The sequence below is a fragment of the Mus caroli genome, unplaced genomic scaffold (genome assembly GCF_978045245.1).
Source record: "Mus caroli unplaced genomic scaffold, Mus_caroli_1 scaffold_3, whole genome shotgun sequence".
Lineage (NCBI taxonomy): Eukaryota > Metazoa > Chordata > Mammalia > Rodentia > Muridae > Mus > Mus caroli.
Genome location: NW_028227258.1, coordinates 55584576 through 55601022, shown reverse-complemented (window position 1 = coordinate 55601022; position 16447 = coordinate 55584576). Strand labels below are relative to the sequence as shown.

Here is a 16447-nt window from a genome sequence, read left to right as displayed (position 1 = left end):
CGCTACCACGCCCAGCTTCGTGTTTTTTAATATTAAAAAAAGGACATTAAATTCTGTATTTCAGATAATCTAATTCTATGCTATATGAATTAGATATCAACAAAACTGTCTTAAAACCTTGATAAAATTAGTATTTCCACCCACATATTAATTGCTTATCCTTTTATAAGGTCCCAAACTCAGTCTGATGGTAATTATTTCCTTAAGAAACCTGTTTTTCGGGCTGGAAAGATGGCTCAGAGGTTAAGAGCACTGATTGCCTTTCCAGAGGTCCTGAGTTCAATTCCTAGCAACCACATGGTGGCTCACCGCCATCTGTAATGGGATCTTATGCCTTCTTTTGGTGTGTCTGAAGACAGCTACAGTGTACTCATATACATAAAATAAAATAAATCTTTTAAAAAAAAGAAACCTGTTTTTCATATTATTGTATGAGTTTGGTTTTTTTAGTGTTTGAGTATACTGTATTTGGTGAATATTAATTGATTCCCTTACAATTAAGTGTCCCACCATAAAATGGGAATAAGAGAAAACAGAATTGATGACACACAGTATTTTCAAGAAACTGTCTTGTGTGATTTTATACTTAATTGTTTCTTCAAAAGTATCTGCTCTCACATTATCTCTCAGTTTTACTTTCTGTTTGTGTTTGCAAGGTTACATAAGCTGTTTGTTACTTTGTTTTTACCTGTAGCACAATTCTTACTTAGAAGATTTGCAGGTATTACAAGTACTTTAAACAGATCTTTAGTTGGAACTGCATGTCATTTTATCAAGTTGAATGTTTATGTGTTTAAACCAAGTTGTAACATTTGAGTAAATGTTTTGTTTATGTTTCCCCTTAACACAATTTTAATTTCTTGGCATGGATGTGTTGTTTTTCAGTACTTACTAGAGATGAAAAGTTTAATCTTACCTCCAGAACACATTCTGAAGCGAGGAGATAGCGAAGCGATTGCCTATGCTTTCTTTCATCTACAGCACTGGAAACGAATAGAAGGTGCTCTGAATCTCCTGCAGTGTACATGGGAAGGCAGTAAGTATTCCTTGCCACATGTCATGCTGACCTCTGTCTTAATACTCATTGTATCCATATGCAATCTTTTAAAATGAGATTGTGTGGCTTCCAATGATCTTTGTGGGATTATATTTTGTAGATGAAATAAATTAATGTATATTGATGTTATACTTAGGAAAAGCAGAATAAAGAGCTGTATAAGTATTTGCTACGTTGAAGTTTGTAATGAGAAAAATGAAAATGTATTCCTTTTAGTTTATAAGCTTTTAAAATGTGTTTATGTTTGTTATTGTTTGCGGGTAGTTGTTTGGTTGGATTGGTTTGGTTTCTTTTTGTGATGAGGTGGGGGAGGTTGAAACTAAAGCCTTAATTCTACTGACGGCACATGCTGTATCACAGTATCACTGAGCTGTGCACGCAGTCCTGTTCTAATACAAAGAAAGAAAAGACATGTGGTTATGGAACAGGAGTGATGGCATGGAGCATTTGTTGCTCCTAGAGAGGACCTGGTTTGGTTCCCAGCATCTGCTCTAAGTCCAGTTCTAGGGAATCCATTGCCCTCTCCCAGTCTCCAGTGACACTAGACACACACTGATGTGCACATATTCATGTAGGCAAAGCATTCATGCACATACAATATTTTAAAAGATAAAAATTGAAAACTGGTCTGGTTTTGTTTTCATAAGTGAATAACATGAATTATTTTTCTAATAACTGATAGCAACTGTCCTGGTTTGTTTTCTGTCACTGTGATAAACACGATAGCAACTTGAGCAGGAAAGGTTTCTTTCACCTTACAGCATACAGTTCATCATTGCCGAAAGCCAAAGCAGAAACTCAAGGCGAGAGCTTCATGCAGAAACCATAGAAAAAGGAACATTTTATTGGGTTGCTTCCTCTGACTTGCTCAGCTTGCTTTATCACACAGCAGAGAGCCACCTACCCAGGAGTGACACCACTCACAGTGGGCTAGGCCCTCCTATGTCAGTCAGCAATGTGACAGTGTCTTATAGACATGCCCGCCAGCCAGTGTGATGGAAGCAATTCCTCAATTGAGGTTTCCTCTTCTCAAATGACTCTGGTCTGTGTCAAGTTGACAATAAAAACTAGCTAGTTTAGCAACTCTATTCATTCTCTCTCCCCACCTCCCTCAGTGTCTCATGTGGTTCAGATAGGCTTTGAGTTTATTATTGTGAAGCGGAGAATGATCTTACATTTCTGACTCCTGCTTCCGCTTCCCAAGTACTAGAACTGTAAGCCTGTACTCGCATACCCGGCTTTAGTGTGTAATTGTGGTAAAATATTCATTACATAAAGTTTTCCACTGTAGCTGTTGTGTGTCCAGTGCTCTGGGTTCTAACTAATGGCTGTAGGTACTTCAGACTTTACTTGTTTTATCTTACATAATATTGACAATGCCCATATGTGTTGTAGTATGCGGCAGTAGTTAATTTTTTGTTCAGGTTTTGTTGTTTTTGAGATAGACTCTTTCTTTTTTTTTTTTTTAATATTTTTTATTACATATTTTCCTCAATTACATTTCCAATGCTATCCCAAAAGTCCCCCATAGCGCCCCCCACTTCCCTACCCACCCATTCCCATTCTTTTGGCCCTGGCATTCCCCTATATTGGGGCATATAAAGTTTGCAAGTCCAATGGGCCTCTCTTTCCAGTGATGGCCGAATAGGCCATCTTTCGATACATATGCAGCTAGAGACAAGAGCTCCGGGGTACTGGTTAGTTCATCATGTTGTTCCAACTATAGGGTTACAGATCCCCTTAGCTCCTTGGGTACTTTCTCTAGCTTCTCCATTGGGAGCCCTGTGATACATCCAGTAGCTGACTGTGAGCATCCACTCCTGTGTTTGCTAGGCCCCTGCATAGTCTCACAAGAGACAGCTATCTTTGGGTCCTTTCAGCAAAATCTTGCTAGTGTATGCAATGGTGTCAGCGTTTAGAAGCTGATTATGGGATGGATCCCTGGATACGGCAGTCTCTAGATGGTCCATCCTTTCATCACAGCTCCAAGCTTTGTCTCTGTAACTCCTTCCATGGGTGTTTTGTTCCCAATTCTAAGAAGGGGCACAGTGTCCACATTTTGGTCTTCATTCTTCTTGAGTTTCATGCGTTTAGCAAATTGTATCTTATATCTTGGATATCCTAAGTTTTGGGCTAATATCCACTTATCAGTGAATACATATTGTGTGAGTTCCTTTGTGATTGTGTTACCTCACTCAAGATGATGCCCTCCAGGTCCATCCATTTGGCTAGGAATTTCATAAATTCATTCTTTTTAATAGCTGAGTAGTACTCCATTGTGTAGATGTACCATAATTTCTGTATCCATTCCTCTGTTGAGGGACATCTGGGTTCTTTCCAGCTTCTGGCTATTATAAATAGGGCTGCTATGAACATAGTGGAGCATGTGTCCTTCTTACCGGTTGGGACATCTTCTGGATATATGCCCAGGAGAGGTATTGCTGGATCCTCCGGTAGTACTATGTCCAATTTTCTGAGGAACCGCCAGACTGATTTCCAGAGTGGTTGTACAAGCTTGCAATCCCACCAACAATGGAGGAGTGTTCCTCTTTCTCCACATCCTCGCCAGCATCTGCTGTCACCTGAATTTTTGATCTTAGCCATTCTGACTGGTGTGAGGTGGAATCTCAGGGTTGTTTTGATTTGCATTTCCCTGATGATTAAGGATGTTGAACATTTTTTCAGGTGCTTCTCTGCCATTTGGTATTCTTCAGGTGAGAATTCTTTGTTCAGTTCTGAGCCCCATTTTTTAATGGGGTTATTTGACTTTCTGGAGTCCACCTTCTTGAGTTCCTTATATATATTGGATATTAGTCCCCTATCTGATTTAGGATAGGTAAAGATCCTTAGGAAGTGAACGATCTGTATAATAAAAACTTCAAGTCTCTGAAGAAAGAAATTCTAGAAGATCTCAGAAGATGGAAAGATCTCCCATGCTCATGGATTGGCAGGATCAACATTGTAAAAATGGCTATCTTGCCAAAAGCAATCTACAGATTCAATGCAATCCCCATCAAAATTCCAACACAATTCTTCAACGAATTAGAAAGTGTAATCTGCAAATTCATCTGGAATAACAAAAAACCTAGGATAGCAAAAACTATTCTCAAGGATAAAAGAACCTCTGGTGGAATCACCATGCCGGACCTAAAGCTTTACTACAGAGCAATTGTGATAAAAACGGCATGGTACTGGTATAGTGACAGACAAATAGACCAATGGAATAGAATTGAAGACCCAGATATGAACCCACACACCTACGGTCACTTGATCTTCGACAAGGGAGCTAAAACCATCCAGTGGAAGAAAGACAGCATTTTCAACAAATGGTGCTGGCACAACTGGTTGTTTTCATGTAGAAGAATGCGAATCGATCCATTCCTATCTCCTTGTACTAAGGTCAAGTCTAAGTGGATCAAGGAACTTCACATAAAACCAGAGACACGGGCCGGGCGTGGTGGCGCACGTCTTTAATCCCAGCACTTGGGAGGCAGAGGCAGGCGGATTTCTGAGTTCGAGGCCAGCCTGGTCTACAAAGTGAGTTCCAGGACAGCCAGGGCTATACAGAGAAACCCTGTCTTGAAAAACCAAAAAAAAAAAAAAAAAAAAAAAAAAAAAACCAGAGACACTGAAACTTATAGAGGAGAAAGTGGGGAAAAGCCTTGAAGATATGGGCACAGGGGAAAAATTCTTGAATAGAACAGCAATGGCTTGTGCTGTAAGATCGAGAATTGACAAGTGGGACCTCATGAAACTGCAAAGCTTCTGCAAGGCAAAAGACACCATCAATAAGACAAAAAAACCACCAACAGATTGGGAGAGATAGACTCTTTCTTCGGGTGGCCTAGCACTTACTCTGTAGCTGCTGACCTCTCCCCCTTCATCTTCCTCCTCTTCTTTAAAGACAGGATCTCACTGGCTGGTCTACAACTTCATTCTGTGTCTAAAAAGTGTAATAATAAAACTTTTCAATTTATGTATAGTTTTTCATGTTTCTGAGTTCTTAGGACATAGATTGTTAAAGCTCTTTGGACCCACTAGTTAGTAAGTCATATTTACTAAGTCCCCATAAGAGAGTACAAGCTTAGAGTGCTTGAGGCCCTGCATTCAGTGACCACCATGGCCACCATCACCACCAATAAGACATGAAGACATCATTATCTGTGAACTAGGTGTTTGGGAACCTCTGTATTAACCATTTATTAACAGCAGTCATACACTGTGTTTGACTTTGACAGTAGAGAACTTGAACAAATTGAAATTATGCAGTTGAGGAGTTGAACGCCTGTGAGTAGTTGGGCTTCTTCCAATTGATTACAAGGCACTCAAAGCCAGGGACTTTCTCATCCACTTCTTATGTCTCTACTGCTGGGCCTTCTGCTGGGCCTTGAGGGATTTTCACCAAGTGTATTACTTATGCTGCATTTCATGCATCTTGATGAATGATTTCCTTATGTTAGCACTGATTGTTGAAATGATGCTGGACAAAAGTCTTTTATGACTTCTGAGCCAGATTTGAATACCCTTTTTTTTCAAACTTAATTTGTTTTATGTGTATGGGTGTATGTCTATACATTCATGCAGAAGACCTTAGTGAGCCTCATAGGTGGAGGACTAAGCCAGCAAGAACTCTTTTAGCTTCAAAGCCAGACCATTACAGTTTTTTTGAAGATTCCTGTAGGAAGCAGGATTTATCCTTGTGGAGTTACATCCATGATTGTGATGAGGAGGCTGAGGCAAAGAAAGACCCAGCCAGTTACATTGTAGCAGTCTTTCCCTTCAGCCTCAGACTGTACCACTTACTGTTCTCTTACTAGATCTAGTCTTTCTCTGTGCATTCTTCTCCTGTGTGTTCTTCTGTTCACTTTATTTCATCAGAAATATTTCTCCAGGAAAAGATAAAATACTATGTGAAAAAAGTTATAAAATGTCTGCAGAATAGGTTTGACTTATAGCATAGATGATAAATGAGATAAAATTGAATGCTAATGTGCTTTTTTTCTCAGCTTTTAGAATGATTCCATACCCATTAGAGAAAGGACATCTATTTTACCCTTATCCCAGCTGCACAGAGACTGCTGATAGAGAGCTATTGCCTAGTAAGTAAATATTGCCATTTTTCTTCAGCTTACAAGTAATTATTTGGATTATTTTTAGATTGATTTCTGTGTTAGTCACCTTTTTGTTTGTTAGTGTCTGAATTTGTGTGGTGTGTGTGTGTGTGTGTGTGTGTGTGTGTGTGTGTGTTTGCTTGCTTGCTTTTGAGACGGGGTCTTACTATGATTGTCTGGCGTGGAACTCAATAGGTAGATAAGGGAGGCCTTGAACTCAACAGAAATCCTCCTGTCTCTGAATACTGGGATTGAAGGTGCATGTGCCCTATTAGTCATCTTTTTGTTACTATAATGAAATACATGACACAGAGTTTGTAAAGAAGGTTACAGAGCTTGGGTTTTTAGGTTCAGTGTATTCAGGGTGAAGCTCAGGCTGTCAGTAAGGGCTTCCCCTTGGTAGATCAATTGCGACGGCAGAAAAGTGTGCAAATAAGCAAGTGTCTCTATCTTGAGTCAGAAAGAGGGAGGGGGAGAAAGAAAGGCAGGCTTGCTTCCCACAGTCCTTTCTAATGGCCCAAGGGTCTCCTACTAGACCCATCTCTTAAAGGTTCACTTCATAATATTGCCATCCCAAGAGACCAAATTTCTAACACTTAAATTTTTGAAAGGACATAAACCATAGTGGTTTTTATCTTAAATTTTTCACTTTATTTTTCTTGTCTGTAGATGCCCGCATGTGTGTGTGCAGGTGCCCACAAAAGCTAGAAAAGAATTTTGGGGATATAGTTAGGAAGTTTTGAGCTGCCTGATGTGGCTGTTGTGAACTGATGCCCTCTGCAAGAGCAGGGAACACTCCTAACTGCTGACTCATCTCTCCAGCTCTGTGTGTGTGTGTGTGTGTGTTCACATTGTTGTATGCATGTGCATGTGGAGGCCAGATCAAGCTCACTCAACACTGCATGTCCTCCTTGATGGCTTTCCATCTAATTTTTTTCAATAGGGTCGTTCACTAAATCTGGAGCTCAGACTCAGTTAATGGTGGCTGGCCAGTGAGCACCACAGATCTTCCTGATTGTGCCTTCCTAGCTCTAGAAGTGCAGGCATGTGGCATTTGGGTTCTGTATGTGAGTGCTGGGACTCTGAACTTAAGTGTTCATGCTTGTACTGCAAGCATTTAACTAAACCATCTCACCAGCCCTTCATCTCTCTGAGAGCTTGTATTTCATCTAAGTGTTCATGCCTAGTCCAGTTAGCTGTACGCCAGATTATTAGAACAGAATTGTCAGGGACCCTGACATTTCTTACTCTGTATCTCACAAAAGAGACCCAGGAGTCGTCATTTCTAGATAAGCAAAGGAGTCCTTTACAAGGCTGATACTCCAGGGTGGCACTGGGTTGTGTGAGGAGAAACCTAAACCTGGAGCCAAGAGGACACAGATGTTCTAAGGAGCTGATAAGGAGAAAGCAGGTGAGGATTTAGTGTAGGAGTAGTCAGGTGAAAACTAGATAGCCTCGAAACTCAAGGGGAAGAAACTTCCCAGTGAGGAGATACTGAGAATCTACTGACTTTGGCAATTAGGAGCTCATAAGGAAGAGAAATTGCATTTGCCTTCTTAAGGTGGGATTAGCTATTATTTTCCCTAGTTATTGTTTTTCCACTTTAAAATAAACAGATTTTAAGGCAAAGAAAATCCACTTTTAAATCAATTAATATAAAAGTGTGTTATACCTGGGCATGGTAGCACATGCTGTAATCCTATCCCTTTGGGAGGCTGGGGAATGAGGACTTTGAGCTGAGATCAAACTGGGCTTCATATAGCAAGGCCTTGTCTCAAAAAATACAATGAAATAACAACAACAACAACAAATTTTAGTGTAGTAGGATAATACACTTATACTAAAAGAATGCCTTTCTTTATATTTTATTATTAAAGGCCAGCTTTGCATATTAATATTTCTTGATGCTGTAAAATCAGACAGGATTTTTTGTAATACAGATTTCTAAATTTTGATTTATTTTTTGTGTGTATGGGTGTTTGCTTGCATGTATGTTTTCATAAATGCCTGATACCCAAGGAGGCCAGAAGAGGATATCAGATCCCTTGGAACTGGAGTCACAGACAGTTATGAGCTGCCATATGGGTGCTGGGAATTGAACCTGGGTCCTCTGGAAGAGTAACATTGCTTTTAGCTCCTGAGATATCTCTCCAGCTCCCAGTTAGTTTTTTTGTTTGTTTGTTTTTGTTATTTTGATGAGCTATCATTAAGTCTTAACTCTGTACAGGATGCAAGGTCCAGGACATAGACATAGAGGGATAAGCTGGAGAGTTTTATTTGATTATACTATATGTTCTCACAGTTTATTTTTCTGTTTTTGACTGTGGTAGAACGAACAACATTTTAATAATGTGGAGTTCTAATACCCAGGAGTACTTAATGTTTTTTGTTTTTAATTTTCTTTCAACCTTGATATGACTTAAAGCTTCCTGGAACTTGCTTATAGACTCATAAGTTGAGACTTGAACTATTCCCCCTAGTTCATATAGCTGTTTTATCATCTTTTATGCCTCCTGATAAATTTTTCTTTACAAGCCAGTGATGAAATTTGAACTTTTGTTCCAAGGGAGTGTTTCTGTACTAGTCAGTCATCCATTACACTGATGTATTAGCCAAACATTGACTGACAAGTGAATCTACAGAAATCAGTCCAAAAAGAAATAATTAGGTCTCTCCTACAATATAAAAGTCTCATATTTTAGGACGTTTTCTTATTAAAGCTGTGCAGTCTTCTATCTTATAATGTGAAAATAATACTGTCTGTCTTCAAGTTATTTCAACAATTAAATGAGAACTTTAAAAAAAACATAAAGTGCTTTAGGGTTTAACTAATATTAATTTTACTGTCTTATTCTTTGCCTTCTGAAATACCAGAGTTTGTTTCTCTGTTTCCTGGAAGAAGTCAACCTCTCATGGGTGAGGGGTAGGGCAGAAGGGATTGCTGGTTCTCTGGGTGCTAAAAGAGCAACACTGACCGTTTCTAAAGTTCAGTCCTATTGTGCTTTTACATCTAATACGGCTCAGTGCTCTCGAAATCTTCTGAATTTTTAAAATGTGTTTAGTTTTTGCTATATACTTTCTGAGTATAACATAAAATATATTTAAAAATATTGTAGCTATTGAAGAACACTTAGGTATAACCTTCTCTGTTAATTGTTATATTTTTTAAAAAGTGAAATTTATAGCTGCCCTTGGTTCAGCATGGAATTAGTCATTTCTTACTGCTACAGGATATTATATTAGGAATTCCTGGGTCGGTGTCCTAGCAGTCAACTTTCTGACTAATGAAGTCTTCATATAACGCTCAGTTTAAAAGAAATTTATTGAGCACCTACTGTGCATTGGGCACTCTAAAAGGCTTTGCTCCAGATTATTGTTATATAAATACTTTGAATACTATATATGAACTTCAATAAAATTGGTAATGAGACTCTCAAACACTAAAAAAATAATACTTAGGTGTATAAATGTGATAAAATAAGCCAAAGCACTTCATTTATTAGTTGGTTTTTCTATTCTGTTTTCATAACACTTGGTGAAGTGTCATGCATAGAACATTGCAGTAACTGGGTAAAATTATTAAGCAGTAATTCTGGGAAATCCTCCAAGACACGTCTATCTCTTTATCTCTACACTACTTGCTGAGCTTTCAAAGAACAAAAATTAATAACAACTCACATTAAATAAGTACTTACACTATTCATCATAACAGCACCATAGCAACTTCTACAGAGTTTAGCCACAGCTAATAAGGGGCAGGCTCTTTTTCAAAACCACCTCAGCAGGACTTTATAGTCCATGTTCTTTCCCACGAGGCCATCCTATTCCCAGACCCCTGTACAGCCATCTGACTATGCAGATAAAGTAAATAGCTTGTTTTTTAGCTTTGCTCTTATTCTTTTTGACCATGTTCTTAACTTTCAAAGCTAGATTTAATTTTACAACATTAAGATTGGTTTATGCAGAAGTAAAACTCCTTCTCCCCTCCGTTCCCTGCAGCTTTCCACCACGTCTCTGTCTATCCAAAGAAGGAGCTTCCTTTTTTCATCCACTTTACAGCAGGACTGTGCTCCTCTACCGCAATGCTAGCGTTTCTCACTCACCAGTTTCCTGAAGTCATGGGGGTTTTTGCTAAAGCTGTGAGTATGATCTCCAGGACTTGTGTGGAGTATTTATAAACCAGCGCAGGAAAACATCTCTCATCTGTCAGTGCTAACCTGCAGTGGAAGACACTTGTATACGGCAAGAGCTGATTGTAAAGCTTCTACCATGTCTGTGACAAACACCAGCTCTGGTGATGTGAACTTCTGTCGCTTAAACGTTTAAGAGTACAATGCTATAACATTATAAAATTGGCCTTTGTGATTAATTTTGGTGATTAATACAACATTCCTTACCAACTAAAGAATGATACAATTTTTCTTTATCACTAGTGTATTTTCTTTGGTATTTAAAAACTACTAATTTTGTAAACAAAACTTTGACTTTTCCATTTAAATGATGTCACGAGTTCAAAACATTTACAGATTTTAACTCAAGAGTGAAACTATAGTGGAGAATAAGTGCATAGAAGGCACAGGAGGGACATTTCACCATGCGTGGCATGTGCTTCTTGGCTCAAAGGTTCTCCTAGTTTTTGCATCCTTTCATTGACCCTTTCAGGTTCTGGCCTTAAGTATAGACTGTGTGTCAGCCTTTATTTTAATTCAAACCCTTCAATTTCGAACTGCTTTCCTATTTCCTGATCGAGGACTGTTTTTTTTTTTTTCTTCCTTCCTTCCTTCCTTCCTTCCTTCCTTCCTTCCTTCCTTCCTTCCTTCCTTCCTCCCTCCCTCCCTCCCTCCCTCCCTTCCTTCCTTCCTTCCTTCCTTCCTTCCTTCCTTCCTTCCTTCCTCTCTTTACTCTTTCTTTCTTTCTTTCTTTCTTTCTTTCTTTCTTTCTTTCTTTCTTTCTTTCTTTCTGTCTGTCTGTCTGTCTGTTTATTTAATTTATTTTAAGGCAAGATTTCTCTGTGTAGCTCTGGCTGTTCTGGAGCTCATTCTGTAGACCAGGCTGGCCTCAAACTCATCCATCTGCCTCTGCCTCCTAATGCTGGGATTAAAGGCGAGCAGCACCATTGCCTGGCTGAGGACTGATATTTAAAATGGTACCCCTATTTATTCTTCTATATTAATATGTTAATTCATGTCACAATTTTTTTATTTAATGATTTTTCATTTTAATAATTTACATATTTTTATGCAATTTTTGAGGGGGTGGCAAGATGTTTCAGCAGGTAAAGTACTTGTTGCTAAGCCTAATCTAAGTGATCTAAGTTTGAACTCATATAAGGGTGGGAGAGAACCAAGTTTAGAAAGTTGTTCTCTCACTTGCATACACATGCCATGATGAATGTGTCCCCAGGATCATGCAAACACAACAATCATAAATTAAACATAAGCAAATAAATAAAAATATATCTCCCTTTTACAGCCTAGCATTATCACCAGGCAATGGGTGAGGATCCAAAAGAAAGTACTGTTTTGTTATATTCCCAAATATTCAGGAATAAATAAATATAGAAACAACATATTTAATTTGTATGGAATAATTAATATGTATTTCTATATTTATTTATTCCATTATAACTCCTTGTTTTTCTCATAGTTTCTTTTCCTGGCATAAGAATAGTTTATTCTGAGCCAGGCCATGGTGTTGCATGCCTTTAATCCCAGCACTTGGGAGGTAGAGGCAGGCAGATCTCTATTGAGTTCAAGAACAGCCTGATCCACAGAGTGAGTTCCAGGACAGCCAGAGCTACACAGAGAAACCCTGTCTGAGAGGTATTGAGAAGTGAGGGGGTCAACAACAACAGAACCCAAAAGAGACTAGTCTATTTTGTGCCTTGCAGATGTGTTGGCTCTTATGGCACCAGTGCTATGGACACTGGCTCCCTTTGCCTTGAAGGTCACCTGTGCAATGTGTTAAGATGTCACTGGCTCTAGGCCTAATAGTCTGAGTACGAATTTGATTTTTAGTTAGGCTCCAAGACAAATGACTTCCAACTGCTGCTCAGGGAGTGTGGATGTGTGGGTTGCAGACTGACTATTCCATTCCCTCCTAATGGGGAAAGGAAACTTGGTAATGACTTTTACTGTTGCTTGTAGTGGTGCTGATGGGGAATAAGTGTGTCTCAGACTAACATGACCTCACTGTGTGAGAGGCATGGACAAATGGACCAAAAAGGGGATCCTGTTCACTTAGAGGAGAAGAAGGAAAGAAGTGGGGAGGCGCTTAACCCACATATATGAAAGATTCAGATAGGCAATGAGAGAGATGGGTTCTTGAATTTTTCTCAAGGCAATGGAGTAGGAAGGGGGAGAAATAGAGCAGATCTGCAATCTGCAATAAAGATGAAACAGTTAATAGTGTATTTCCCTGAAGTTCTAGCTAACAGGGAGTAGAAAGTACTCTACTTTCTATCCATCAATGTTCATATAGTCGTGGCCTTCGCTGACGAGGTCACTAATGGCACCAGGAGAGCAGTAAGGTTACACAGCGCAAGTTCCTTAGCAGAGACTCGAGAATGAAAAATTGCACCTTTTAAAGTAGAAGCTTCCTTTTTTTTTTAGACCAAAAGTTACTAATATATTATTATTTTAGTTGCTAGATAACAAACATTTATATACTATATTTTATTTATATAGTTGGTGATATATAATATTTAAAAGCTTGCTGGCAGTGAACTTTTATAGCTATATTTTATCCCTGTGGGTATTACATGTTTATTTTTTGATTTCTGAAAGCCACATACTTACTGATGAGACTTGCACATCAGTAAGTGGTATGCAGCTATTCTAAAGTCAGGTCCTATGTAAGAGTCAGTGGAAAGTGATTGAGAATGGGCAGTCTGCCCCTTACAGTGAACAACACTTAAATGCTTCCACAGAAGACATGCAACAAGGAACTGGAGGCTCCTTTTCTAGTTTTTCACCACTTCACAACATATAGTCTATGCACAAGAAACACCACCCTCTTGTAGGAGCATGTTTAGAAAGGATCAGCTCAGGCTTCGCTGCAGAGTCTGAATCAGAGTCTGAGTCCTAACAAGATCCCCAGCTGATCCTGCATGCACTTTTAAAGCTCAAGAAGCCTCCTTCCACCACCACCACCAATTATTCTGGCCACCAATGCGAGGAGTTGGAACACCAGGATAGCATGCTGCCTTATCGGGCTGGAGAAGTGGCTGCACTGCAGAGTGGTCATGAGCAAGACCCTGGAACCAAACTGCTTTGCTCTGATCCCAGCTCTGACACTGTCTATGCAACCTCATGTAAGTTATGCAATCTTCTCTAGTCTTCGTTGTAAAGAAATAGTACTACATAGGTTTTGTTGGTATAAGTGTGTTTAACATGTATCAACTGTGTAGAACTATTCCTCCACAGTAAGAAGTAAGTGGATATTATTCCCTCTGACTGCAAAAGATGTTACCATTAAAGAGAGCCTACCTCTTATGAGGATAATAAGTGCAAAATGAGTTTTCCCACAGTAATTGGAGTATAGTGATAGTTGGATGTCATTTAAATAATAAGAATATACACTTGATACATCATGTGTGTGTGAACCACAAAAAGAAGGGAAAATGTTTCCAATTCCTGGTTCTGGCAAACTGTTGTTTAGAACAGAACATTTTGGCAAGTTATAAACCATCAGATTATGACAATATAAAGTAAAAGTTGATGAAATGTATTTGTCCTGCTTCTTAATAAGGCAAAGCCACATAAGAAAACATGCAAATTATCATTATTTCTCCATTTTCCTATCCCATTTCTGCTCCCCCTTCCCCTTCTTTTGTTGTTGTTTCTAGAGATGGGTCTCAATTTGTTGCCAGGGCTGGTTGTAAACTAATGGGTTCAAGGGATTTGTAAACCTCAGCCTTCAGAGTATCTAGGAATATAGGCTTGTGTCACCATGCCTGAGTAAATCTAAATTTTTGGTCATTACCATTTTATCTTCTTTCTCTATTATCTTTTTGTATTAGCTCACATGTTAAAGCAAATTCTACTTGACTTTCTTAAAATGTTTGTTTTAGAAATGTGTTTTGATGTTGCCTGGCACTGTAGAGTGTAATGATTTGGGATATGTTTTTGAGACAAGGTCTCATGTAGCCCAGGCATTCTAGAATTCACTATGTTGTTAAGGATGACCTTGAATTCCTAGGGCTATGAGCATGGTAAGTTAGCTCTCTACAATCTGAATTACATCCCCACCCCAAGATTAATAATTTTGAACAAGTTTTTCTGTGTATCAAACATAAATACATGGAAGAGAATGAATGAGCTAAAAAGACTATTGATTTTAGCACTTCATCATGGTATAAAGCTATGTGGAATCAGACTTAGTTTTCAGCAAATTAGGATATTTTTCTCCTGGCTAAGATGAAAACCTCATCTGACATTATGCACAGAGCAATGAAAAGGTTGCATAAATCCCTGGAGATGTGGAATGTACTGATACCAGAGCTGATATTCTCCAAGGCCAGGATTCCTGAAAAAGGAAAAATTGCTTTTAAGTGGTAGGTCATTTTCTCACCTGCTTTGAAGCCTGCTGGGTTAAATATGAGGGTTCAAAGAAAGGGTAGCCAGCAAACCAGCTCTGGGAATCTGATTCTGCTTATCTGAAAGGAGCCTCTTTATTTAAGAGCAGCACTACCCTTTCCTTAGCAAGCCAACCTTCACCCAGTCTGGCTCCTTTCAGTTCTGTGCAGCAGAAGGAGCTTTCTTCTTAGCAAAGCTTGGAGGGTATTGTCACAGAAGACTTAAAGGTGGTCTTTGGGGATCCATTCCACTAACTTACTGATGAATTCAGGCATGAGGCTATGCCTCTCATGCTCTGCATTGAGAAATGCATTTGGATGCCAAAGTCCCTCATTCAGTTTTAACTAAATAGGACAGTCACTGTGATGTTGGCAGAAAAAGGGTTAAGGCGGGTATCAAAAAGACTAGTAAATAAATTGTTTTACTTCCATGAGTTTCACTGAGAGCACACTGTAGCTGAGCTGGGGTGGGAACAGGCCTTCTCTCCACATATTCCCACTAATCTTTATGTGGGAAAATGCAGTTGGATGGACCAGTGATGAATGTCAGAGGAACTCATAATTGGCTGGCTCCACTGTAGCCAGGGCCTTACAATTTGCTTGATTAATTCTTTAAGGACTGTGTTAGCCAAGTTGCATGATTTCCAAAGATATAGAAGGTCAGTTCTTACACTAACAAAGGACCTCTCCACAAAACGCCTCACTGGGAATTCTTCAGGCTCGTCCTAAAAATAATTAAAATTTTTCTTCCCAAATTACATTTTTAAAATAATAAGCACATATAAATGCCAAATATCTTTTATCCACTATCTCTCATTATTTCCCCTGCTAAGGGCAAAGATCACTGTAAGAACTAGGGAAGTTGATAAACAACTATAACCATATGTGAGTATATAAAGTAAAAGAATATATGACTCTTTGGAAAGTTTCTAGTTTGGGTTTTTTTTCCTTAAATCATCATAACCAGCGATCTGAAAGTTGTTAATAGGTGAAAGAATATTTCCTATATTCTCCATTTACCTAATTAATGCTAAAAATCTATGATATCTCTTTGCTTAATATTATAGGATTATATTCAAAAGAGTGACAGCTGGGGATCTGGCTCAGGTAGAGTACATGCCTAGAATAAACAAAACCTTGGCTTTGATCCTGGTACTGTATGAACCAGGTATGGTGATTGTAACCTCAGCATTTGGGAAGTAGTGGCAGAAGAATCAGAACTTTAAGGTCATTCTAAGCTACCTGTCAATTTGAGACCAGCCTGGGCACATGAAACCCTGCCTGAGAGAGAGAGAGAGAGAGAGAGAGAGAGAGAGAGAGAGAGAGAGAGAAACTGACAAAATATTTTAATCTTATATTCCTAAAATAGTATTCTGTAATCATCTAATTACTACAGTAATGCAGCTGAGGTATTTTCTAGAAGTTCTAGAGACAACAGAATGAGCCTGTGAGATAACAAGACAAGTTTTTTTTAATATCTATTTTATTATTTAAATTAAGTGTGTGTGTATGTGCCTGTGTATATGCGTGTGTGTCTTTGTGTGTGTTTATATCTCTGTGTCTGGGTATACATGACTGCAGGTGCTTATGGAGGCTAGAGGCTCAGATCCCAGGAGCTAGAGTTATATGTGGTTGTAAGAAGAAGGTGCTGGGAATTGAACTTGGTTCTCTGTGAAGCTATATATGTTCTTAACTGTTGAGCCA

General features: G+C 38.8%; 1 protein-coding gene across 2 annotated transcripts in view; it reads left to right on the top strand.

Annotated features, from left to right (window-relative positions):
* St7l (suppression of tumorigenicity 7 like) overlaps positions 1-10594 on the top strand; it is an 84161-nt gene extending 73567 nt beyond the window's left edge. For both annotated transcript variants that reach the window (XM_029474885.2, XM_021157378.3), the window contains exons 12-14: positions 886-1036; positions 6064-6156; positions 10168-10594. In XM_029474885.2, coding sequence (XP_029330745.1) covers positions 886-1036; positions 6064-6156; positions 10168-10346 — 423 coding nt within the window. In that variant the 3' untranslated portion in view covers positions 10347-10594. The remainder of the gene's footprint in view (positions 1-885; positions 1037-6063; positions 6157-10167) is intronic.
* Positions 10595-16447: the final 5853 nt, after the last annotated feature.